The 26,880-nt window shown below is 40.5% G+C and overlaps 1 protein-coding gene across 2 annotated transcripts in view; it reads left to right on the plus strand.

The window, feature by feature from the left end:
* The first annotated feature begins 5,143 nt into the window (after positions 1-5,143).
* ROCK1 (Rho associated coiled-coil containing protein kinase 1) overlaps positions 5,144-26,880 on the plus strand; it is a 95,086-nt gene continuing 73,349 nt past the window's right edge. For both annotated transcript variants that reach the window (XM_041122835.1, XM_030011200.2), the window contains exon 1: positions 5,144-6,392. In XM_041122835.1, coding sequence (XP_040978769.1) covers positions 6,300-6,392 — 93 coding nt within the window. In that variant the 5' untranslated portion in view covers positions 5,144-6,299. The remainder of the gene's footprint in view (positions 6,393-26,880) is intronic.

Consider the following 26,880-nt stretch of genomic DNA (forward strand, 5'->3'; position numbering starts at 1 on the left):
TTCCCCTGCACTTTTTAAGCATAAAAGGAAAGGGAGCCTGCACTGTATATGCAATCATGGTTGATATTGGCCTGAGCCATATGGTGACCAGATATTTATCCTGTGGATTGCTATCTATCTCTGGGCTCACAGCTCCCCTCCTTTCCAGATACAGCAAAAGTTACTTTGGGAGCACCTACACTGCGCTGTTTATACAACTATGCCCTTGTCTGCTGGCAGCAAACTCATCTGTGTTTGCACTGGAGCAGACAACCCCATCCAGTTTACTTCCTCCCTTGCAACTGTTTGTTTTCAGACCCGACCCTCTCCATCTAACCAGGCCATTGCAAAAGCTCCAAAAGGTGATTTTTTTTGCCTATTATTTCTAGATCGTTCCAAGAAAATGAAACAATGATCCGGGTGCCCCATTTCTTATTCATCACTCACCACGCGCAGGCAGCAGGAGCAGTTTCTCCCCAGGGTTCCAGCGCTGGATGCAAAAAAAAGTACTACAGTGCCTGAAAATGTGCTGTACTGTAAGAGGAAACAGCAACTGCCCTTTGTCAAGAAGCTGGGATACACTGGAATATGTGAGGCCATGTGCCAGCAGCAGGAAAAACATACATATTTGTATCTGTATATGCTGCACTGTTTCAGCATCTACAGATGTTTGAAGGATATGGCTTTTGCTGAGTATATCCATGCCAAATTTTCTTTTGATTGATTATATCCAAATTTGTCTTCTCTTGCTAGCAATTATTTATTGCCTACATCATTTCTATACTGTTTCTATTCTATTCTAGTTCCTACATTTTGCCTTAACCTGAAGAACCAAGATGCCTTTACTCAGTAAATGATATGTAGTAAATGTATGTAGTAAATGATATGATTAATACCTCTCACATTTCTTTGCTTTCTCTCTCCTGTTGGTAGAGCATTTAATGTGTTCACTACTCGGAGCACCTTGTACCTCAAGCTTACAGTCTGTAATTCCTTGAGGAGTTTTTTCAGTGCATAGCTGAGCCCCTAAGGGAGGTGAGGGGGCTGCACTGCAGTCAACAGTGTGACTGTGGCTTTAAATCAGCTACCTACAGCCAGCAGCATTCACCACCTAATGCAGCATTATTTTTTTTTTTAGATTTTGCAGGTACACCGAGATCAATGTTGGTGTGACTTTATCATTACCTAAACTCAGTTCAGGTATGTCTGCATGAGCAGCCATCATTTCTTGTCTCAAGCAGGGAGCTCCTGCAGAAGGCCTTCTGTTGCACAGATGAACTTTAGCAATAGTAAAGTGTTTTGCCCAAGGACTGGATTTGTTGACCACAGTCTTCATCTCAGAATTTCCAGCAATACTGGCCTGCACTGTTAACTGTCCGGAGGACTAGAGCCGAGGCAAACCTGAGCCACTATTGTACGGCAAACAGGGAGAGGGTGGTGGACCAGAGGCAGGCTTAGTGTAATGCGATTTAACTGCTGTCGGTTTCATGTTGACTAAATAGGAAGTTGAATGTGAAGGTAGATCACGCATTACTAACTTGGCCTAATATGGTGAACAGGATACAGTCTCATTTCTGCCTTGTGTAACTCTTCTGAAGTCAGTAGTTACATCAGAAACTCGCGTATGCTAGCCTTTTCTCACATCCTGAGAGTCTATGCCTTTTAAAGATGCACACTCAGTGACCTAAAAAATCTAGATGGCCTTTGACTTTATTACAAGCTCTTTCATTAATTTTTCTTACCTTTTCACAAGAGGATGGGGGGAACAGTACCTGCTTGGAGAGGGCCAAGCTAATACTTGTCGAGTATTCCACTTCTCTTGTGTACTTGTTGTTTGCTCATTTCCTGAAATGGGCACTACTGAAACCTCTTATGGTGTCTTATTAATGTACAAGAATGCTATTTACATCATAAACACTATTACATGTACTTTTTATAGGAAATCGTAATCTCTGGCAAACACTCAGCTCTTAAGCCAGTGTCAATGTGTCTTATTTGTATGACACTAAAAGCATTTAAATATCTTATAAAAGAGGCAAGACAACATGGCTATGAAGACTATGATTCCCGTTTTATTAAGGATTATCAGTTTGCTTGTTTACTAAGCATGGACATAAGCTTACATAGAGACACTTCCAAGAATTAGAGACTACATGCTTTTGAAGAGAGTAAAAATTACCTTTCAGGCTTGCATGCTTGATCAGCTCAATGTTATCAGGTCATACATATGTTAATTTCCATTTCACTCAACAATAGCTAAATTCCAAAATACATGACAAAACAAATGGAGGAAGAAATTACCCATTTTTAGTTTATTTGTTATTAGGAAGAAAAAACAAACTAAGACATCATGTTCAATGCACTGATCGGTTACGTAGGATGGAACTTCATATGATTTCTAAGTGGCCAATGCTAGAAATACACAAGTTCCTAAACATATAGATACAAATAGTCTGACTTAAGTTCATGAAAATGGATTTCAAGATCCAAGCACGTGAATGAGCATTCACTGGATTAGAAACTATTACATTACACTCTTGAGTTACAACGTGAGCACTCTATCACACCAGACACTTAACCCATACCTGCTTTTAAAATTAGAATTTATTTTCTTTTTTGCTCTTTGTAGCCAAAGCCTCCATTTTACGTTTTCAAAACAGTGCTCAGAGTTTCCTAGACAGCTGGGTGAAATACCTCCCACACAAATTCTATTCTATTTGAGACAGACAGACAAGCACTTTTACTCCACCATAGTCGTGAGAAAAGCACAGTCTGACAGATGTGTTTGAAACACACCGAGTTTGCACACAGCTGAACACAAACACAGCAGCTGCCCTCACCTTAAACACTGTGGAAGAGGTACTCGGGTGTACCGGTCTAGAGGCAAGATCCTTCACTAGCAAACAGACATGTGAGGCTGGGCCTGTCTGATGCCCAGCTCTCCTATCTCAGTGAATTCTCCAAGTTGCCAAGCCAATGGGATGGTTCTTCTCCCCACCTACTGTGTTGAAGCTGGGCCACTGTGAAAAAAGTAATGCAAGGGGAAAGTGAGAGTAAGACCCCTGTAGCTTTGTTGCAGGGAGGCCTGGAGGGGATGGAAGAAATTTTGCATTTCCAAGAGTACCTATACGTTTTCCCATAGACATCGGAATAAACACATAAGCAGCACCTGGAGCACGGCTCAGGACTGTGTCACTACAGGGTGATCCTGCCCACTTAGCTGCAGATTCAGGCATCCTCTTCCTTACTCTATTACAGGCCTCATGAATTTTGCATTCTTTACAGCTAGGTTCTTCGAATCACCCTGCTGAGGCCTGACTTCATCCCTGCCTATGTTTTAATGCCTAAACCAGGTGCCCAAGAGCACTGCGAATTAGGCTCCGTATCTCTAATGATTTTCATCTTGTTTAATTTGAGGACCGTAAGAAGCATTTTGTTTGTATTTTAGGAATTACTTGCCGCATCACATATGAAATGATCCCAAGCCTACACCCTGTAGCTTGCCGAGTACAGGAGATGTTCTCTTTGGACTGTGGTTGTTGAAATGGAACATCTGCGTTTCCAAGAGCGACCAAACCCTCCGAATCAAAGGGCTGTGGTAATAGCCAGCACAAAACGAGTGAAAGTAAATATGAGTGTAACATTGTTGCAGCATGTATTTTTGCTTTGACCATACATACTTCTCATTAGAAAACAAAAACAAAGATGCAGGCAGCTGTGGACAAGAAAAAGCAAAATGTAAAATGCCATTTCTTTTTTTCTCTGGATAAAGTGAGACAGCAAGTAGTGAATATCCCAGACTGAATAGCTCAAATGCCCTGGCACTTGGCTATAGATCATTTGTTTCTTAACCATGACTTTGAAAATAACTTGTAGTGCTAGTGATTCAGGTTTGCTACTGGCAACTGTTCAGTGACCAGAGATTAATGACTTGACATTCTCTACATAATTTTTAGTGATCTTTATAAAAATGCCATTGCCATTTCTGGAACTGCAGTGGCAGTCAAAGAACGGAACCAGTGCAGCAGCCTCTGTCTGATATTATTTGAAACCATTACTTTACTGGAGTTTCCTTATTTGAAGAAACAGTCCCTGCTGGAGTCTGGGAGCAAGGTTTAAACTGGAAACACCAAGACACGCTGCAGAGGTTACACGTTTAACGCTGTATCTCTCTACTCTTTCTGAGGTAGGTGTGCTACCCTGCACAAGGCTCTTGTCAGGACACAAACTGGAATGCTCTGAACTTCTGGTGTTGGGGAAGGTGGCCTCTCCTCCCCCGGGTAACACAGGATCGCAGAGTGGCTGCGGTCGTGAGGGACCTCTGGGGGTCAACTTCTCCAGCCCCCGCTCCCCCGCTCAAGCAGGGCCGCGTTCAGCCGCCTTTTGACCATCTCCAAGGATGGAGACCCCAGAGGCTCCGTGCGCACCCTCAGCTGGGTGACCCTCACAGCCACCCGTCTCCTCCCAGCAGCCAGCGGAAGCCCGTGCTGTGCAACGCTGGCCCGCCTCACGGCGGAGCCGGGCCGGCGGCGGGGACCGGTCCCCGCAGTTTCCCGCAGAGGAAGGAGCCGACAGCTCCGAGGCGCCTTCAGGGAGCCGGGGCTGACGTTCGGCGAGCGACCTCCTTCCCCGGCAAGCTGCCGTCCGCCGCCGGCGCTGCCCGATCCCTGACTGGAACGGCCGCTTTCCCCGGCGCGACGCGGGCCTACGCGCAGGGCCCGCCGGAACCGCTGTGAGGGGCACCCAGAGGCAACGGGTACGAGGGGGGCGCTTCGCCCCCCTCCCGGAAGGGCGCAGCGCCGCCGCCGGGCTGTCAAACCCGCCCCGCCCCCACCGGAGCCGCGGACCGTTTCAGACGCGCCCCCTCCCCCCCGCGTCCTGCCGCGGCCGCTTGGCGCGCGCCGCCCACTCGCTCCCGCCGCGGCCGCCCCTCCCGCGCTTTCCTCCCCGGGTCTCGCGGGCACGGCGCGCGCGCGCCCCCGGCGACCGTTGAGCGGCGGCGCGGCGGGTGAGAGCGGAGGGAGGGAGGGTGGGAAAGGAGCGGCGGCCGCGCGCCCCCGCCTCGTGCGCATACCTCCTGCCTTCTTCCCCTCCCTGCCCGTACCGGAGCCATTCCCTCCGCGCATGCGCCCTGCGCCTTCGTCCCAGCCGCCCCCCCCCCCCCCCCCCCCCCCCCCCCCCGCCCTACTGTTCAAACAGGAAGGCGGACATGTTGGTGCTTTTCGCAGGTTTCCTCACAGCCGCCGCGGCCGGACCTTACGCTCTCCCCTCCCCTTAAGCCACCTCCTTCCCTCCTCCGTCTCACGCTGCAACCTCGGGTCGGTCCTGAAGTGGTCCGGGCTGCCGTCCCGTACGTGAGGCGGAGGAGTGGGGGGGCGGGGAAGCGGAGCCGGTGTTGGCAGCGGCGGGAGGCAGCAAGGAGCCGGCGGCGGCCGCGCAGCGAGGCGGAGGAGAAGGAGAGAGGAAGAAAGATGCTGTTGCCGTCGCTCCGCCGTTGAAGTGACTCGTCCCCTGCCCGCGGGGGGCCAATCGCGGCAGGGGCCACTCGCGGCGGGGGCCGGGGCGGCCTGTGCGCGCAGCTGGCAGCCCTGCGCTGCCCGCCCGCTCGCCTGGAGCAGGCAGGGCACAGCCGAGGAGAGGGGCAACCTCTCCCCCCGGCCCGCCCCGGGCTCCCTCGCTCTGTGCCCATGGAAGGACCAACCTCACGGCACTGAGACACGCCGCCGAGAGGATTTTCTACGTTGTGGTTTTTTTCCTCTCGTTTTTGCCTTGTTGGTGTGCCTGCAGGCTTTTGCCTTTTTTTTTCTTTTTTTTTTTCGCTTTTTCTGTTGTTGTTGGCTTTTCTTCTGGTTTTGCGGAAAGAAAGCTGCGCTTCGGAACCTGGCACCGACCCGCCGCCGCTCCTGCAGGGCGAGGAGGAGGAACCGCTACGCTGGCTCCCAGGGCGGCTTCCCCGGCTGGGAAAATGAGGTTGCTGAGACGCTGGGGCCCGAGTAGAGGAGGGAGGGAGAGGAAACCTGCTGCTACAGAGTTGTGAGCAGCCCAGGAAAGTGCGTGCGTGCGTGGAGAAGGGGGGAGAAGCAGCCTTGTCCCCCCCCCGCCGCGGACTCGCCTTCAGTTTTCTTTCCCCTTGGCGGGGCAGCGTGGGGGACTTGCCTCAGAGACTTCTGTGATTGAAGGGATTTTGCAGGAAGCGCTCCTCAGCCTGGTATAGGCTGTGTGCTTTCTCTTTTGTGCTCGCTTGTTCCCGTTTTTTACTTTTTCATTATTTTTATCCTTACTTTGCTCTGGAATAAGGGAAACTTTTTATCTCTGGAAACATGTCGACGGGAGAAAGCTTTGAGTCTCGGTTTGAAAAAATCGATGTGACTTTAAAGGACCCCAAATCCGAAGTGAACGTGGACTGTTTGCTGGTGAGTAGGGAGCGCCGATGGGCCCCCGGTCCCGTCTCCCCGAATTTCTTACCCTGTGGGACCGAATCTCGCACTCCGGGCTGAGTCACCACCCTGCTTCACTCTGCACTAGTGTTTTGTTTACTCAGCGTGGAGGCTGAGGGTGCGTGAATGTCTCTCTACGGGGAGAGCGGCTTTCATGCCAAGGAGGTGCCCGCCCGGTCCGGCCTCGGACTTGTCATTTCTCTCGCTTTGTGCACCTTTGTTTTCTTCACCGACTCTCATAAGGGGCGGTGGACACTTTGTACAAAGGTGTAATTCGTGAGTGCCAGTCCTGTGTGTGAGCAGAAGACTGTAAATAGCTTTGATATATCAATTCCTTCTTCAACAGCAACTTTTTTCTTTTTTTTTTTTTTTGAAGCGTGAGGTCCTCTTACATTGTGGTTAAACGCTGCAGCACTGACTTCAGCCTGTTTAGCATAGACGTTTGCAAATGCTAACTAATGATGTGTAAAACACAGCTCTAAGATTAATATCCCCATACAGGTGGGGAAGTACTCATGGCAGGGGTTTAAATGCATTTTAAACTAATTGGTGTGTTAGGCCTGGGGTAGAGGGCTGCTTGCTTACTGTTTCCCTACTTGATCATACCTGATGGTTCAATGGATCTCTCCAGTGCTGTCAGCGTTAGAATTGCATTGTAAGAAAGCAAACCATAACACTTCCTGACATAAACCCAACATCATTTGGTAGTTGCTTGACCAAACTGGATGATATTTTAGTTCCGATTGTAAAAAGTACATCAACAAAGCATATGCCAAATCCAACCGATGTGTTTGGGATGTAGCTGGGTACTTAGATATGCCTAGAGATGCCCATAAATAGTAGCAAATTGTAATTTGTATGTTTATGCTGAAGTAGAGAATTTCTTTTCTTTGTAGCAAGTGATATAAGTTCTTTAGTGTATTTTTTCTGTCTTTCTGTTGTCAGAGAGGAGAATGAGTAAACTGAATTTGTTCCTAGTATGAACTCTTGACATTTGGGGTTTGGAGGGGGAAGGGAGGCATGGGGGAGGAGATAGCTCTTAATAGTCATTCTTCATCTTCTGCTGCATGGCTTTTAGCAGAAAGCTCACTGGCGGTGGTGAGAGAGGTGAAAAGAATCTAAGGAAAGAATCTGTACAAGTTCATGATATTGTGTACTCTGTTTAGCTTACTACTGATTTGTGAGCTTCTGAAGTGTTGACAGGTCAAACCTACATCCCTGGATAAAAGCAGAGCCTTGTGGATGTTGCTGCCACAAGGGAAAATAGCACTGCATCTTCCAGTTAACTTCCTTCTTTTGATCTAGTTTACATATCTGTCATCTTAGAACCACAACTAATGAGAAGACCTCTGATGCTTAGGATATACTGTGTCAATTTTGATAACTCAAGACTACTGTCAAATCCTATACTTTTACACCCAGCTTCTATTGATAGATGTCAAGAGTATAGGTTTAGTTAAGAGCCCAGAGTTTTATGTTAACCATGACTCAATTTGCTAGCATGTGCTTTAATGCTGGCCATACTATGGGGACCTTTCTACAGTGATAGTAAGGAGGTTGCAAGTATCAAACATGCAATTGATAGTATCTTTAACTGTATTCCTTCACTTTTTAATCTATTTAAGGATTTGCCCCTTTTCAGTTCAGTTATCTTAATTGCGATTTGGAGCTAAGCTGTAGTCAGTTTGGGAATGAACTTGTTGGGATGCTTCCTGTCATGCTTGTGTAAAGTTTTAGAACGTGTGTTTGCATCTTGGATCTTAAGGTCTTATGTCCTTTAAAGTGACTTTTTTTAGAAATCTGAGATTTTTGGTCATACCTTTGTGTATTCTTTTAAAGGCAGCTTCTTATGGTGTAGTCATCAGAATTATGTTGCTGGTTTTTTTGTTTGTTTTTTTTTTTGTTAGCCCTAGTTACAAATACTGTTCTTTTAAACGAATACCAATTAAACGAGAAAGTGCTTCTTCTGAAGAAATCAGCTGGTAGGTTAACTTCGTATGTGTTTGGTCACTATATCAATCTCTCTGCTGGCTGGATTTTTACTTTGTTTTGTATCTCTCACCCTGAGTTGGTTCTTGGGCTCATTTCTATAGAATTTAAGTATCCTAACACTTTTTAAAGCGTTTAAATATTTTACACCAGTTCTTAGTGTGATGATTCACACTACAAGCATCATTCTTGGCCCACAGTGCTATTGATGTATCAAATACATTGTAATCTATGTGGATATGTTTTTAAGGAAGAATTGCTTAGGTGTAGGTGTAATTGATCCGCACTTAAAATACCTTCTAAGATGAACACCCCATTCCCCTCCCTGCAGCCCTTGGTTAAAGAGAGAGACTTCTCAGCCTCTAGGCCTGGTACACTTAAAAAGAAAATAAAATCATGTTTTTATGATCAGACTACATTAAAAAAATCCTTTTAAATCTAACCCCCTTTTTTTCTTTGATTGAAGTTGTGAATTTGTTATTTATTATTGCTTTTAATTTTCCTGAGCGAAGGTGTTAGCTAACTGTGTTTATCTGAGTCATAATATATGAATAACTGATACACAGACACTTTAAATTCAGCATCTGATCTTCTATACATGTAGGCTTAAGATGCTGGAGTTCGCCTTTAGTTTCAAGAAACACTTTTTTTTGCCTGGGTGAAGAAAAGTCTCAGCAATGCCCTTACCTTCTCTTATTATGTTTTTAACCTCTTTAGCTTTAATTCATTTTGCTTTTGTTCTTACTCTTCTTCCCCATCAGTTCCCCTGTAGACTAAAAGGCAGGCATGGAATAACCTTTAAATTAGTTTTGTAACCATTTTGGTTTTTGTAAATGTCATAAGCTAGGTTATGTATGCTAGAAAGATTCTAAATTTATGTGAAGTAGTATGAGAACACTAAGAAAAGAAGATGGGGGGGGTGCTGATACAAAGGAAGGCGTGTTACCATTTCAGGAAGGTGTGGGAGAAGAGTGCTGACAACAGAGCAGGCAGAAAAGACACACTGAAGACTATGCAACTGCAGCATATGCTGCAGGAAGGAAATTCATAAAGCTGAGGTGCAGGAGATGTGTTTATTTATCCAGTTTTCTCTTATGCAACTGTAATAAAACCAGTAAGAAACCTAAGTTGCAACTGTCTGTAACTAAATTTGTTTCTTTGGGCCTTCCATGTACTTGATTTAGTAGTAGGCTGGGAAATCATAGACGGGCTGTCTTTTCTGATGAGCCATGAGAAGGCCAAAGCCTAAGTTCTGTGTAAAGGATGTGTCATGGCATAATGTAGTGCTTTTTCTCAAAATATAAGGTACTAGGAGTCCTACAGTCCTGAAAAGATCTAATAACACTGTGAAGGTTGCATTAGATAGGTAGTGACACTATAGGGCATGCAAAGATCAGTTACTGGTGTCAATACCATAGGTGTGCTAAGTAGAGCCAAAGGCAATGTAGGTAACTAGCTATTAACTTGAGCTTAGTGTCTCATTAATGATATTAAGCAGTGGGAAGTAGTATTCAATGAGCATACTTCTACAACAATTTTGGAATAAAAACAGATTTCTTATTCCTCTGTGTTTCTTACTAAATCCTTGGGGTTTATGGGCTTCCAGTTTTTGGAGAGTGAGAAGGGAGGGGTGTAACAGGTGAATGGATGAGGGGCATCTTGACCTGAAGCTGCCTATGCTTTTGATTAAAAACTAATAAATTTTCATGAAGATGTTTTTTGGTGCTCTCTCTGCTCTGATACTAACTCACAAAGAGTCTTTTCATGTTTTATGTAGACACTTGACTGACTCAATTATTCAAGTACTTAGCCAATTACTTGAGTAGTTGATTTTTAAAACTTCAGACTTTTGATGGTCTTAATCTTCAAAGATGTCAAATGTTTCACTTGTTCAGCAGTTTGGCTTCAAATTAACTGACAACAGTAAACACTGCACATGACAAACTCATTTTATCTAGTCTCAAGATGTTTCCATTTTTGTTGTACCAAAAATACACAGGTACAGAGCATGATTCACCTGTTTTTCCTAGGTCTATTTCATATTCAGCTAGATGAATTCATGTTCATCTGTCTTGCATAGGAGAAGGTGAGATGGTCTCATCACCTTTGGGGTTTGGAGTTCTGAATCTGTATTGTCACTAGACCTTTTTTCCCTTCTGCTTAACTTGTTTGAAAGCACTTCTGAAGACCTTCTGGTTAGGGATTTGGTAAATAAATAAAGTAAAGAATGTAACTCAAAGTACCCTTACTTCAGAAGTTCTTATCTATCAAAATAACTGTTGAAAATCACCTTCACTGAAACCACATTAACTATGCTCTTAGAATCTGAGTGATAAAATGCTGGAGAAACTTGGTATCTGAGAAACTTACTCGTTTGCTAATGAAGATCATACATACAAAAAGCAGAGTTCAAACATTTGCAGAGTGTCAGCTTCATAATGCTGTAAGTTGTCTAAGTAAGGGGAAGTGTCATGATTGACTAAATCTCCTTGGACACCTTTCTACCATTCTTTAGATCCAAGTGCAAGGTCCTGTGCTTGGTTTGGGTCAGTCACTAGTATCGTTACAGACTGGGTGTTGAATGGATTGAGAGCAGCCCTGAGGAGAAGGACTTGGGGATATTTGGAAAGAATATCTGAATGTCTCTCTCTTCTGACAGAGAGAGACTTTTTACCAGGGCCTGTAGTGACAGGACAAGGGGCAGTGCTTTTAAACGGAAGGAGAATAGATTCAGATTGGACATAAGGAGGAAGATTTTTATGAGGGTGGTCAGGCACTGGAACAGGTTGCCCAGAGAGGTTGTGGATGCCCCATCCCTGGAAGTGTTCAAGGCCAGGTTGGATGGGGCTTTGAGAAACCTGGTCTAGTGGAAGCTGTCCCTGTCCATGGCAGGAGGCTTGGAACTAGATGATCTTTAAAGGTCCCTTCCAACCAAAACCATTCTGTGATTCTGTAGTTAGATTTAAAATAAGACTTCTGGCTGACCTAGAAATATAATTCTGTGTCTTCAAGTTACCATATCCAAGCTTTATATGCAAAAATATGATTGCAGGTTAATATCACCTGCTTATCACTAAGAATTATGAAATATATAGGTTGATGTGAAATTAAAATATGTAACTTGGTATGTTAAAGGTAAAATGCAGCTGCAAATTGGCTTTGGAAATGCAGTAACCTGGTGAATTCTCATTTCAGGTTGGACCTTTTAGAAGACTTTTTAAATATTATGTAAGCCTCTAGAAAGTTTACAGTAGAGATGTTGGGACTGTCAAAATGTTAGCATTTGATTCACAGCGTATGGTAGGTTTTATACAGGAATAACAGTTAGCTTAGCCAATTCTGCTTATAAAACTAGAGGCCGTAGGTATGTAATTATTTATTTTTCCTATAAAAAATTGTAATCAAGAATGATAATAGAAAGTTGATGTTAGGACACGTTTCACCAAGAGGAATTAAAAAAAACAACCAAAACTCTGTAGTAGATTATAAATGCTCTTATCAAGTAAAAATATTTGTAAACAGTGTCATTTTCCCTGGCAACTGTGGAGTGTTTTAGTTTTTTGTTGGTAGTGGGCAGGAAGAGGGAAACACCTGGAATTTGTTTGTTGGACAAATTGAAAATCAACCTGTTGGTTTGTAAATCTTTGAGGACACTGATTGCTTCAGGAGCCACTCATTGAGATCTTAATAAATATTTAGAAGCACTGTGAGTGGATGATATTGGTAGCCTCACAGTTGCTGTTAGCAGAATTCGCTAGGACATACTTTATTATTACATAAAAATAAAAAATTTTTTAGGTTTCTTACCAAGGAATACTGAGATGTTTGTCTCAATACAGGATGTTTATCTTTAATTTGAGAGGTCCCAAACCATGTAATTAAGAACTTATATTTTTTTGCAAATGTTGCTTGATGCTATTTATTGAAACTCCTTTGTCATCAAGAAATTGCGGTTCCAAATGGAGATACTGAAAAACTCAACTTCCTTCTTTGAGAATACAATTAGAGAACGGTTGAAAACTATTATGTCTTTGCCTTCATTTGTCCAGTCATTGAAGCAGTAATAAAGCCAGAAGGATGATGAGACAATATTGGTAAAACTGGCAGGACTACACAGACAACACTGGTTTAAACACTCATTTAAAACAAATGCAAATAATACCATCTTTTAGCTTTCTTGGTAGTCTGCTGAAATAAACACCCTGATTAACAGTGGTTGAACAAGAGCAGAAACTTGATCTTTGTGAAGAAGTGGTTTGGAGCTCTTCTTGTCCATAGTATTTTGCTCTGCTGAGACAATTGGATCTCCTGTAGTGTAATCTCTAGTCAGGTTTCTTCTTGGTGTCTTCAGTATTGATGGATATCCAAACAACATCAGCAGAGTATAACATGCTGTGGTGCATCTTTAGTTACAGCAGTCCAGAGACTGTCTAGACAAGCAGCAGTTACTTGGTCTGGTTAGCTGCCCATGTTGCTAGGGGAGAATCGGCACAGGATCAGTACCAGCTTCTAACTGAAGCACAGGTCAAAGTCTATTCTGATACTCAAAATCTTGTAAAGGATCGGTTTTAACTAACTGAAAGATTGCCACTCCCTGTCAATATTTATACAATACAAACTGTCATGGGGACAGTACTTGAGATCTCTTTATTAATAAGTCCTAATTTAAATCCAACCGCTGATTTCTTTATTTCAGCTTTCCCTCTTAAATTTCTTATATGCATTCATTTTTCTGTTTCTTTTATAGAGTTGAGAAATATGTGAAAGTTTTCCTGCTTTTTCAGTTACATGGTCTGAGATAATGCAAAGATGTGATGCTTGGAAACCTCTGTAGAAAACACTACACAAACTAAGGCTTTATTTTGGACTGTAGGTTGCAAGTACCTAAATGTGTTTCTAGCTTGTGTGTGTCTGGGCTAGAGAACTTGTAATCGATCTGGAAACAGAAGTAAAATATGTACTTTTTTTTTTCCTACAGATCTTCATGAGTCATAGTACTCACTTTAAAAAATATAACTAAGGCGGCCTTGAATTCGAATAGTTATGCAAATACTGAGTAATTTTGTCTTTTTTTTTTCTTCTTAAAAGCTGCATAGCATTCAGGTAGTGCTGCATTGTATTCAGATATATTAAATTCTAAGGTATGAATATATTGAGAGGAAAACTGATACTTCCTGATAAAGTCTATTGATGTTAGATATCCACATATGAAATGCATTAATACAAGACGGCTCTTTTCCCATGTAGTGACTGACTGCTGTGATAATATTGTTTCTATGGAGGTGAAAAAGGAGAGACTGCCTGTGGTAGAAGCTGAAGTGCAAGGTGTTAGTACAACAAGCACCATCTTCCTTGAGTATGGATGACAGAGTCCAGCATGTCAATTCCACCATTGAGATCTAGGGGTACCTTTGACAAGTGTGAAGTGACTCTATGTTAAGGTACTTAGGAGGGGAGGAAGCCTCTCCAGCCAGGAGATGATAGAGTAGGAGTGGATGGGGAAAATCCTTCAGGGAGGAGTGAGACTGAAGGTAGGACAATGAGTTTGTGCTGGTTATACTTGCCCCATGCCTTTTCACACACGCCAAGTTGTGCAGAACAATAGCAGGCATAACACGAAGCTGTAGTTGAAAGTAGAGGTAATACTGCCTCACAGCTTGTCTTGATATTATGCACTGCTGTCAGTGTTAGAGGTGGAATCATAGAATTTCCTCAAGAGCCCTTTGTTAAGAAATCTCATTATACTAATATATTATTATACTAATCTCTTCTTAGAAAGTAGCTTTGATTGTAGGCGCACAAAGAATCCTGTCAGTATTAGGCTGACAGAATTTACTCTCCCCTTGCAAAGAGGAAAGGTTCTTCTGCCACTTCAATCTACCTAGCAGTTTGTTTATTGCTCTAATACCTCTTCTGTGACCTGCTGTCCTCCTCCTTAAACTCCAGTTACTACTAAGTTCATTGGCAATTAAACAAACAATTGCCAGCATAACAATGGTATGGTTTGTGGTGGTCTTGGGATGTTCAAATCTGCTGTTACGTGCTATGTATCCTCTTTTGTAGGGATACAAGGCCAAAAATGGTGGCAGCCAAATGGTAGACTTATTTGGACTTGGAAGTTTTCGCTCTGCTAGTATTGGCAACGATTGTCATGGCCTTTGAAACAAGGGCTATTGCTGCCAACACTAGCAGAGCAAAGATGGTGACGGAAATAACAAAATGCCCATTAAGGGCTATGGAGTGAAAGCTATTCACAATCACAACTATTGATGTGATTGTGTGTTTTGTTGGGTTGGTTTTTTGGTTGTGGTTTTCTTTCTCTCTTTTTTTTTTTTTTTTTTTTTTAAGAGTACACTGAATTTGGAATTGGAGATGTCATTAAGAAGTTAGGCTCTCTCTGTAGAGAAGAGATGAGTATGCTTTCTGGAAGAGCTTTTGTCTTCTGTGTTTTACTAAAATGCTCGTGGCTGTTCTCAGCTTTTCTCATACCCCACAAACCATTTTGTGCATGCTGTTTCGGGATATGGCATGACCTTAAAGTGTCTGGAGATGCTTTTGGCTTGTAAAATAAGATGGTTGGAGAAATCTTTGGAACAAGTCACATTGTGGTTATGAAACAAGCTGTGAAGACTCTTGTTAGGAAGACCATATTCAGGAGAATTCTGGGTTATTTATCTAAAGAATAGAGTTGTAACACAAAGAAGGTCTTGTATCAAGTAACTTACAGACTCAGAGCTGTTCATTGATTCCACTTGGCAGATTGGATTGGAGTAAGGAAACGACTAAAAGTCTCTCTCCCTTTTAATTCTTGATGAGTGTAAGGTCAGAGGAGTCTTTGAAGTTTTCTCCTATTGCTTCTTTTCTGTCCTAAAATGCCTTCAGGCTTTCATAACAAAGCTTTTATCCTTGATGTGATGTATACATAACTCTATTTTCATCAGCAGTTTGGACTAGAGTTGTAATCAAAGATGCCATTTAGAGGAAAAATTGGAGTGTTATGATGCTGGTGCTGCTGGAGCTGCTTCGGTTCTGGGATGGCAACTGTAAGCGACTCCTGTGTAACTTTCTGCCTTCTGTACAGTGCAATTGATTTTTGGCTAGCATCAGGAAGGAGTTGGGATGGCTGCATTGTTCTTGACCTTACCTTTTCTTTTGGTCATGATAGCCTCCTCTGAGGTCCTGGCAAAGAAGGGAGGCAGATCAACTTCACCTTCATATAAAGAATAGTTTCCGTAATAGTTCTTGATAAGTTCATCAGAAAGAAGGGTCCGAGAACTATGAATTCTAGGGGGAAGAAAAAAGGAATTTTTTTATATACCCTGTTTCATTGCAGTTTGACAAACTCATAGACGTGGTCAGGAGTAAAAGAAAAGGTTGATTAAAACCATGTATTTGCAGGTTGGGAAGTTTCTTCCCAAGTTTCTGATGCCCTGGGAGTAGAAACTTAATTTTTCAATTTAAAATTCAACCAGCATAGGCAGTTGAAGATTTTCCTTAAAATCAGGCTGTCTTGTGAGAGGTTGACTACCTGTACCAAAACAGGACATCTCTCATTTTCTATCTTTCTTGTGTGTTTCAACATCAGCAAACTTACCTTCCAGAGTGTTGCATTACTCATGTTTTGTGGGAGGAAATAACAGCATCCAACAAAGGTGTACTTGAGAAGCAAGTTGATGAAATGGTAAGCTTTCTTCTGCAAGAGGAGTTAGTTACCAGTCAAATCTTTACATTTAGCTTAAAAAAAAATTCTTACAAATGATGGGTTAGCAAAAGTGAAAAAAATGAAATATGGCTATGAGTTTTTGAGAATTACTTTCAGAAGTAATCTGATGTTTTCACAAAATACATTTATTTTCTTAGAGGAGTTGGAATTAACATAACCTTTTTCATAACAATGGAAAAGACACACTCTTTTTTAACAAGTAATTTGCAACTTTGAGCGAAAGCACATACTTAAGATTAGACAATCTCCTGTATATCTTGCTTGCCTTGGAATTGCATCATGATAAACAAATGGTTTTCAGGTATAATGAAGTGCAGCTTATCCATCCTAGAGCTGTAGAAATGAGCTGTTTTATTGGTTAAGCCTCCTTTCTTCATCTAGAAGAAAGTGGAAGCCATGTTAACCAAATGAGCTCATGCTTAACTTGGGCAAGATACCTAGGTCCTCAGCTCTGCAAAACACAAGAATAACTTGATTTTTTAACACAGAAGGGGCATGTCTGTTATCAAGATCTCATGTTCTTCACTGTTCAGATCAGTTAATTTCTGTTTCACTTCTGCTGCAGAAGTAGTAATCAAGTTCTGATAGGAAGAGGAGGAGCGACTAAATGGTCAGATGACAAAAGTAATTCTTTCAGTAATGCCAGTCCTGTATATTCGTAGGCTCTCAAGTTAATTCTTAAACTCGTACAGAGGATATTTGCTTACCATAAATCACTTCATTCTTAATAGGTTTAAAAAATAACTGCTTATCTATTTGACTTTGAGATTGTGGAAAGTGAATAATTTGATTTAAATACTTTTTCTTATTTGAGTACCAATCAAATCTCTCCTGAAAAGACAGAGAAGTTGAAATCAAAGTTGGTGTGCCATGTTACCCTCTTTTCTCCTGCTGCTTATTAAATGAAATATCAACAAATAGGGAGCATCGGTGTAGTATCAGACTGTGATACTGTCCTTTTGTACTTTTGAATATTCCTAACTGCAGAACAAAAAACAGATTTCACTTACGGGGTGGTAGTAGGGTACAAGAACCAGAAAAAATGTTCTTTGTGTAGAAGGAAATCTTCTCTGTCCGTAAGATAAAAATACAAATACGAGGTTTGGAAAATGGGGAGAGAAATTAGGAAGATTATAATTAAAGATGATTTTGGGGTTGGAATTGTTTGGCCTATGGTAACTTAAGTCAGGGCTTCCTGATTTCTTCAGGCTTTTTGTGAGACTGTTTTGAATTTCTACTTCCTGCATCTAAAATAAGGAAGTACCTACTGCGCCACCCCCCCCCCCCCCCCCCCCCGGATTTGTGGGTTTGATGGTGTGGAGGCAAGCTAATGTTTGTACTCTTTTGAAGAGGTAGGGAAATTTCACTGGTAGTACCATGGTGTATTTGAAAAACAGACATCAAGCTTCAAGCACACATGTGGCAAATATCAAAGACCCCAAAAAGTAGTCTTCTCCACAAGAAGACTTTTTGGACTACGTGGAAAGGAAGGTGTGAATCTGTTTATAACATACCAGTGAAGATGCAAGGTTGAACTGTGCTATTTTAATACAAGTCATTGCTTTCAGATTCTTAAGTATTTTGAGTTAGAGTTGTGTTTTCTTTAGTTACAGATGTTCCCACAGATAAATAGCGGAAACTAATTTATCTGAACATGGACTTACGACTGCAAGATACTGTTTTGAAGTAATGAATATTGGTTTCTCTGTGTATTAGTGCGCATATTAGTACATGAGCCTAAAAATTACTTTGCTTCAGTATAGTAAATAAATTTTTACAATGCCTTAACTTTTTTACTAGCATGGAAACTTTAACGTTGACAATGTTCATTGGTCTCTAACTTTGCATAGACTGTGTGGTAGGGATTTTTTGTATTTTCTAGGGGGAAAATTGGAGACAAATTAAGAAGAGCTTCATTAAGTTTGGTGCTTTTTATGGAAAAAGTTCGGTAGTGCCTGACTGTTTGAGCTCTGTTGTGTGTGTATACGAAACTGTTAAAATGAAGATGTATGCATTTTAAACTGCAGTTAAACTTATACACTACAGTGTCCGATGCTCAGCTGATAATGCTCAGTAGTGTAACAGGAGGCTGTTCCTGCTTGCCATAGTTTCCAGTAGTGTAATTGCTGGAGGAAAGGGGGAAAGATCACTAAAATGTTCCATTGATCTAAATAGTTCAAGGGTTGTAATAAATAAAGTTCATTAGTCCTCTGAAATGTTCTCCTTCTTGTAAGCCTTACATATTGAGTAGGTAGTGTTTTTCTATCTTAACAAATTCACATGCAGCTATTGCTTGCCTTTTACTTCTGAAGGTATGCTGCACAGGTTTCCCGGAAAGCCTTTCTGTGAAAAGCTTCATTAATCACTTGAGATCATCATTAAATGAATGAGTTGGCTAGAAAGAAAAGATTTATGTTCAGTATATTCATGGTACTTTTTATAAATATACACACACACTGAAAAATATGAAGTCCTGACATGCATTTTCCTTTAAAACAAAAAACCTGCAAATTCAGTTGAAGTACTCTAAGCTTCAGAATAATTGATAGTTTTTGTTTTCAATATTGTGAAATTACAATTTCCTACTCTAGATTTTGTTAGAAGGAACTATGATGAGAATGTTTCTATATCCTGTGTGATGACACCAAAATGGCACAAGGAATTATCTGCATAAAGTTTGCTAATATGTAGTTGAATTAGAGTTGGTGAGACATCAAATATACTATTTTAAGAATATCTCAGAAGATCTCTTGGTGGTCAGTGGTTTTTACTCAGGCTGGCAGCCTGTCACGAGTGGGGTCTTCCAGGTATAGATATGGGCCTCACACTGTTCAACATGTTCATAAATGATCTGGATGATGGGATTGAAAGCACCCTCACCAAGTTTGCTGATAACACTAAACTGGATGGTGAGGTAGATACTTCAGAAAGGAGAGCCATCTTACAGCGTGACCTGGACAGGCTGGAACAGTGGACAAGTAAAAACAGTATGAAGTTTAACAAAGACTAATGCAAAGTCTTGCACCTGAGAGGACATAATGAAAGAGCTGAGTGCAGGCTTAGGTCTGTGTGGCTGGGCAGCAGCCTTGCTGACTTGGGAGTCCTGGTGGACAACAAGCTGAACATGAGTCAGCAGAGTACTGCTGCAGCAACAAAGGCAAACTGGATCCTGGGCTGCATTCCCAGGGGCATTACAAGCAGAGATGGATATGTGATCATTCCACTTGGTGCTGGTCAGGCCGCACCTGGAGTGCTGTGTCCAGTTCTGGTTCCCACAATTCAAGAAAGACACAGACAGACTGGAGAGGGTCTAAAGGAGGGTTGCAAAGATGATTAAAGGGCTAGAGAACCTGCCTTGTGAAGGAAGACTGAAGGAGTCTCCCTGGAGAAAAGAAGGCTCGGGGGGAGCTCATCACAGTATTCTAGTACTTAAAGGGCAGCTACAAAGAAGATGGAGGCTATCTTTTCACAAGGAGCCACATGGAGAAGACAAGGGGCAATGACTACAAGTTGTACTGGGAGAGGTTTCATACCTATATGAGAAAGAAATTGTTTACAGTGAGAACAACCAATCGCTGTAACAGCCTCCCCAGCGATATGCTAGAGTCCCCATTGCTGGAGGTTTTCAAGATGTGACTGGACAGGGTGCTAGAAAATCTCGCCTAGGCTCCCTTTCCCATGACAGGTTGGACCAGATGACCTTTCGAGGTCCCTTCCAATCTGGGCCATTCTATGGTTCTGTGATTTTCAAGCTTTTGAGGAAATACCTGTACAGTGTTTCACTGGTTGGTTCTTCCCTTTGTCTTTTTCTAGCTTTGGTTTCAAAGCATCAGGGAAGTTCTTGAATCAGTGCAGGAATCTGTTTGCAGCAGTGCTAGTTAAGCACACAGTAATTACATGTACTATATGTATAAATTGCTTTCTCAGCCATAGCTATCAAGGTCCCATTTGCTGAGGCAACACTGTACAGGATATGAAATTTATGCTGAGCAGCACAATGTTCTTGTCATTTGTCTTGTAACATCAGATCCGGTCAGACTGAAAAAAAGCAACAGACTTAAAGAGAAAAATCTTTAAATCTAGTGGCATGAAGAAATGAAGGAAACTCAACCACAGAATGCATACACAACAAATCTAGTTTTTAAGTGGACAAAAAGATAAACTGCTGTTAGATATTTTTCTAAATTTTTTCATCCTAAATGGCAACTGTAAATTGCAATTGTATCTGAGTTTAAAAAAGAAAAACAATAGGAAAAGCAGCTCCTGTAGAGTTTATTTTTTTTCTCTTTGCAACATTTAATACCTTTTAAGTGAAGATGGACTCTATCTGGAAGGAGGACAAAAAATATTCCCAAGATGTAAACCAGCAAGTTCAAATTATCCATTTTGGTTGGGAAAAGATCTCTACTAAGCTAAGAGAAACTTGCAAAATGATCAGGAGCTAGAAAGAGTTCTTGCTCTCTTTGTCTCATGATGGCTTCAGGTGAGAAGTAGTATATAACTCCAGATTAAGAATTAGTATGGAATAAAGTTTTCAGTGAATGGGATGTAATTCTTTGTCATGACTGTGGCAGTAATACAGATGGGGATTATGAAAGATTGTTGCCATATACAGTCAACTGTAGCCAAGCAACAGTTAAGTTTTACTGCATGAAGATAAGCAGTTTATTTGGGCATAAAATCATGACTTCAGGTACGCCTATCAGTATGCTTTCAAAAGATAACTGAAGTAGTTGGTTGAATCTGATGTCTTTCTGATAGAGCTTGAAGAATTAAAAAAAAAAATAAATCCCAGGCTATGCTCTAATTTCAAGTGTATTTTTTTCTCAACAGATTATTATTCTGTAATAAAACTTTGAAGCGCCAGAGATTCATTTTAGAATTTCACTTTTACAATCAGACAGGTGTTAGGATGAGCTATAGCAACAAACCCCAGGTCAGTGTCCGTCAAGAGTGAGGCCACAGTCTTGCTGCAACAGCATCTTGTTTCTGTTTTGTATCAGTGTCTAATACAGCTACTACCCTTGTGCTACATGCAGTAGCTGTAGTACTTAGCTATGCGCCTCTTAAAATTTACCTTCCTTTTATGTCTTGGGTTTTTCGGGACGGGGGGCAGCTACCGTGATTAATAGCAGGACATGTTCTAGATGAAATAAAAATGCATCAGAAAAACTCAGTGGAAAGAGCAAATCAAATTCCAGCTAGTGCTTTTGGTCATTTTTCGGTTGCAGTTATGTAAGGCTTTTGGCATCCTCCATTCACTTTTGAAGAAAGTAGCTGCTCCAACATCTGCTGTGCCAAACGGGCAAATTCAAGCACTATTACTGTGGTGTGGCAAGGAAAAGAGGTTAAATCAGAATATCTTTTAGTCATCCTTTTACCATCAGCTTTCTGTTTGTATTTCAACTAGTTCAGAATACAGTGAGTCTGTAGTTGGCTCTTCACAGAACTGAAGATGTAAGAGCTATGTTTATATTTTAAGACACTTAAAGGTATGCCTCTCCCTTTTTACAAAAAGCAGCAAATTTATTCTGAGGATGGCATAAGCTATATTGTAAGCTATATCTTATTATTGGCTTTTCCATTCTTAAGATCTTACTGCTGGCTCTGCCATACTTATTGGTGGCTTTGGTATTTTGGTAATTAAAAATCAAAATATGTTTTTGACGTGCTCATGGTATTAAACAGTGTTTGGAACCAGAGTGAGTCAGGTTGTGGGATCTTCAGAAGGTTTTCAGTTGTTAAGATTGATTTTTATGTAGAAATAGCATGTGAGACTTTAGAACTACTCCACTCAGCTCTTTTTCTGAACTTTCTTGCTCTTGCCTGCTGGACAACTGTGAACTTCCATATTGGTTTTCAGAAGGAATAACTTGTCTATTCATAGATGGAATTGGTTTGAATTGATGTTAATCTTCTGCTGTGTTCTTGTTTCCTTACAGCAATATGTACAAAAAAGAGATATAGTCAATGATATCATAAATGATACAGTCATATTTCAACCTACATTCTCATTTATAAAAATTGGCTTTTAAATGAATCTGTTAAACTGGACTAAGTGTCGTTGTCGTGTTTAGGCCCAGCTGGCAACTAAGCACCATGCGCCTGCTCGCTCACTTCTCACCCCAGTGGGATGGGGAGGAGAATCGGAAGAAAAAGGTAAAACCTTGCAGGTTGAGATAGGGACAGTTTAATAGGACAACACAAGGAGCGAAGTAATAATAACACTAATAAAAGAATGAATAAAGCGAGTGATGCATATTGCAGTTGCTCACCACCTGGAACCTGATGCTCAGCCTGTTCCTGAGTTGCAATTCCTTCTCTCCGGCCAGCTCCCCCAGTTATATACTGAGCATAGCATCATACGGTATGGAGTATCCCCTTGGCTAGTTTGGATCAGCTGTCCTGGCTGTACCCCCTCCCATCTTCTTGTGAAAATTAACTCCATCACAGCCGAACCCAAGATAGTCATCTTCTCTTCCAGAGAATAAATGGATTAAGAGGTTTTTCAATGAGGTAAGATTATATAAGAGTTGAGATTTGTCATGTCATAGTTCAATAGGTAAAGGGACACAATTATTAAGAAAGGACCAGTTCACATGCTTGTCCCTTAAATCCAAATTGGAAGGAGCAAGAAAGAAACTCTAAACGTTTGAATGTGATATGATCTCAAAGTTGATCTATAGTGATTCAAAAAAGAGAGGAAATTCAGTTCTTTTTTTATTTGCTCCAAGTTATACAATGTGACATCTTGACTGAAGCAAGTAAGGGGTTTTTTGAGTGTGTTATACATGACAGTATTAGGTGAAATGCTGCATTGCTTGTCTTCTCTGAAGACTTTGTCGTAAGCGTAGAGCCTTGCATCATGAACTACTTGTAATTTTTCAAGTGCAGAAGAGTGTGTGTGTCTGTTGCAGTTTTTGGTGGTTCTTATTTCTCCTGCCAAGCAAACAACTTTTGAAATGTGAATCAAAATTTCATCACAAAATGAAAGTAATAGGTCAGGGGTTTTTTTGATTATTTTTAAGGGTTGGTTGTTTGGGATGTGTAAATGTACGTATGCAGAATGTATACACACACACACACTTCCTGCTGTTAGACCTTTCCTACTGCCAAGTGGTTGGTTTTTTCCTTTTCTAAATCAAATTGCTTATCTGTAATTCAGAGTCTAGTTAACTTTAATAACAGAGTTTACTTCAGTGCCAGTGTGTTTTGTTTGAATACCACAAAAGATGTAACTTTTCTTAATTTCCTCTTAAGTCTCTGAGGCTAGGTAAGTATGTTCAGTTATAAAATGACCATGGTTGGTAATAAGCATCTGTTTCCAAAATGACTGTTTACATGCATGTATTTGTGTAGTTCTTCAGAAGTTGGCTCTGTGGTCCAGCAGGGACTTCTGGAAAGCAAAGTGCAGGATGTCTGACAACAGTATAATTCTGTATTCTTGAGATGATACTACTGCCTTTAATTATGTCATGGAATATCACTTGTTGATATTTTGTAGTATTCAGAAATTGGGAACTTGCTATACTATGTGTTTTACAAACATAGAGTTTATATGAATAGGAAGTAGTAGATACTACTTGACCTGACTGGACATGGCTTTTGAACCAGTGGTTACATATATATATATACACGCATACAAGGTATCACTAGTCCCTTAGTTCATGTAGGTTTCCAAGTAAGTAGTGCTTTTTTAATGGCTTTTTTTTTTTTTTTTTAAATTGGATGCTGGAAAAATTCTTTCATAAAATAAATGCTGGGAAAAAAATCATATAGAAGTTGGAAGCAAGTCAAACATAGCCTTTCATTAGCTTTTGTTTTATTTTTTAGAAAACACATTTTCATCATTTATGCTCTCTGCTTAATGAGAAACTAAATGACAGCTACTCAAAATGGTCTGTGGGATGGAGGAACAGAAAATGTAGTGTTAATGTGCTGTTATTTGTTTCGTGGCAGGCTTTTATGGTGTGACAAAAATATTGCTTGCCCTCATCTCCTGTACAGATTAAGTTAATCAGCCCAAGCTCAGCCTTGCTCTCTTGTAAGGACAGGCAGGAGAGACTTTGACAAGATTCCGTGGTAGTGGCAATGGTCCAGACAGCCCTGGCTCTCTTTCCTCTTCAAAATCCAAAAGAAAATCATGTCTTTGGAGGACACATATCAGTCTACTGCATTTTCTTTGGGTGGGGGGATGTTTTTCCAAGTTCTGAAGTGTTATGTAGGAAGAATAGTATTAGGGAAGAGTTGACTTACTCTTTCATATCAATGTAGCTGGAAAAGTTGCTGGAAGAGTTGTTTTTCAGCTATTTCTTAGCATTTTAGTATTTTTCATCCTTATGATATAAGCAGTATATAAGCTTGGTGAAAATACCCAGTGTTCTAAAAGTTGAATACCACTGTTTTACGAAGTTCTGCTGCCTGTGTCTCATGCTTGAGCGACTGTATTGGAAATGTTGGGACATACTTTGTTTCTTGTACGTGAAGTCAATGGCTTTAGTTTTCCTCAAGTTTGAGCCTCAAGGCTTGAAAGGAACATAGAAAAACTTATTTGCATGTCCCTAAATGAACTTGCAAACGTAATAAATCACAACATCTCTGGGCCCTTTTGAAATTACAAGTGTTGGATCCCACTAGTGGATTTATAATACTTCCTCTCTTCCTCTAGCCTTGAAATACTGTACTTGAAAATCCCAGGCAAACTGACTTGTATTGTTGCAGTGTTACATATGATAAAATCTTTACTGTTTATCATGTGGGAAACGTGCAATTGGAAAAAGCCACCCTAAGTTTCCATGGAGAGCTTTGGTTCTGTTCTGTCATTTTGGTACTAGAATATAGAACCATGTTTTCATGTAGGTTTTTGATTTTGTAGTTACACCTCTTTTTTTTTTTACATGCAGGTCAAAGCATTCAAGATTTCAGTTATGACTCTACTACGGTGTCAGAAAGAGTAAAAAGAGTGCTTAGAAGAGATTGGTTTTAAATACTGTTGAAATATTTCTTGACCTGAAAGTAGTCAGTATTAGTGGCTTGAATATACACTTAAACATTCAGTATTAATTAAAAATTGTGTTACTAATGGCATTGTCTGTACATGTTATAATTTTTTCTTTAAGTGGATTTTGAAAAAGAGAGCATGTCTATTACACTTTTTTTTTTTTAATTGCTTAAAGGTAGTGGGTAAAAGCATGTTGTAGGTCAATTTATAAATTTAATGCATTGGATTCTCGAATCTGGAAACAATTTGTTAGCAGAAGTGCAGTGTTCTATCAGTGCAAATCCTCTAAAAATGTGAAAAACTTGCTGTTTTGTTCCTGTTAGTAACAAAATCCTGTCAATTCTGAAGAATCTTAGTACCTGGCGGTAGAAGTAACTTGTCTATATGTAAAATAATTCTCATGGAATTTTTATTAACTTTTTGAAAAAACACATCACTTTAAAATAATTTTTGTGGCTATATTCATCATGGAAAAAAGAACAAATACAGAAAAACATTGGGTTTATGTATACATAAATCTTCTGTTTTATTGAAAGTGAAGTTTTTTCATTTGATCAATACATGAAAAATAAGTCCATGGGCTTTTCTAGGGTTTGCATTATGAAACTGCATAATGATGCACAAATTCTTAAGTAGTGTTAAGTTCTTGTTTAGTTGCATATTTCAAATATCTGTTTGACGTGTGATTGCTTGTGATGGAATGTTTATTGCAGAAATGTAGCTAGAGCTCTGACAGGAGATTGCACAATCAGAGAAGCTTCTCAGAGTTGATACTCTGCTTGAGTTGTGCTCAACTTTTTTTTTTTTTCAGACTGGGTTGCATGTGACTCTAAAGAAAGGTGTCTAGTTTTACAAATTTCTATTTCAGTTTCTACAAAGTGTTTCTAGTATAATTCTTTAATAACCTTCATTTTTGGACTTCTGTTGTGGATATTGACCTCTAATTGAAAAAGTGTTTTGTTTTGTTCTGGAGTTTTAGGGAAGAATTTCCCTTCTGGTAGCGGGGTAGGGGAGATTTTGTGCAGTGTTTCTAGACTTACAATGTTCTTATTCTTTCTTGGAAAGTTATTCAATTAATTGTCTGCTCTCTGTTTAAAAAATTAAGTACTTTTTTGTCTTTCTCTGAGAGTTTTTTTTTTTTTTTAATTTTGATACAGCTTTTTGGAGAGTCTTCTCCAGAGACTGAGTTGTCAAGGCTAAAGATAGAACTTGCCTTTTTTTTGTTTTATAGCTTATTGTTTATGTCTAAAGTTAACACACGGTTTTGTTTGCAGCAAACATAATCCAGGTCAGGTGACAGACAACAGGTACTATATGGCTGATGAGGTATTGTTGCTTTACAGAAAAATTAGTTACCTTTCCACTGACGACTTATATTGCAAACTTTGCTGGTAACGTTTGTTGGTTTGGTTTTTGTTTTTTTTTTCGTAGCAGAGATAACACTTTTCAGACAAAGATATAGCAGAGAGAATGTTTTTCAGACAAAGGTATAGTGGGGCAGCTAGAGGCAGCAATTTAAGCTACTGATGGGACAACTTACTCTGTTTTTACCATAATGTGTTAAGCTAAGAGATCTAAAGTTACTTTGCATATTAAACAGCTTTTACAGGAGCTAATATATTTTATTTATGTTGTTTGCAATAATGTGTTTCTTCATATGAACGTGTTGGTATCTTGCTAATTCCTGTCTTGTCCAATGGACTAAAGCTTAATTCCTGAAGTCTGGCTTCATGGATACCTGCCTGGAAAAA

This window comes from Aquila chrysaetos, chromosome 4 (genome assembly GCF_900496995.4).
Source record: "Aquila chrysaetos chrysaetos chromosome 4, bAquChr1.4, whole genome shotgun sequence".
NCBI classification, from domain to species: Eukaryota; Metazoa; Chordata; class Aves; order Accipitriformes; family Accipitridae; genus Aquila; species Aquila chrysaetos.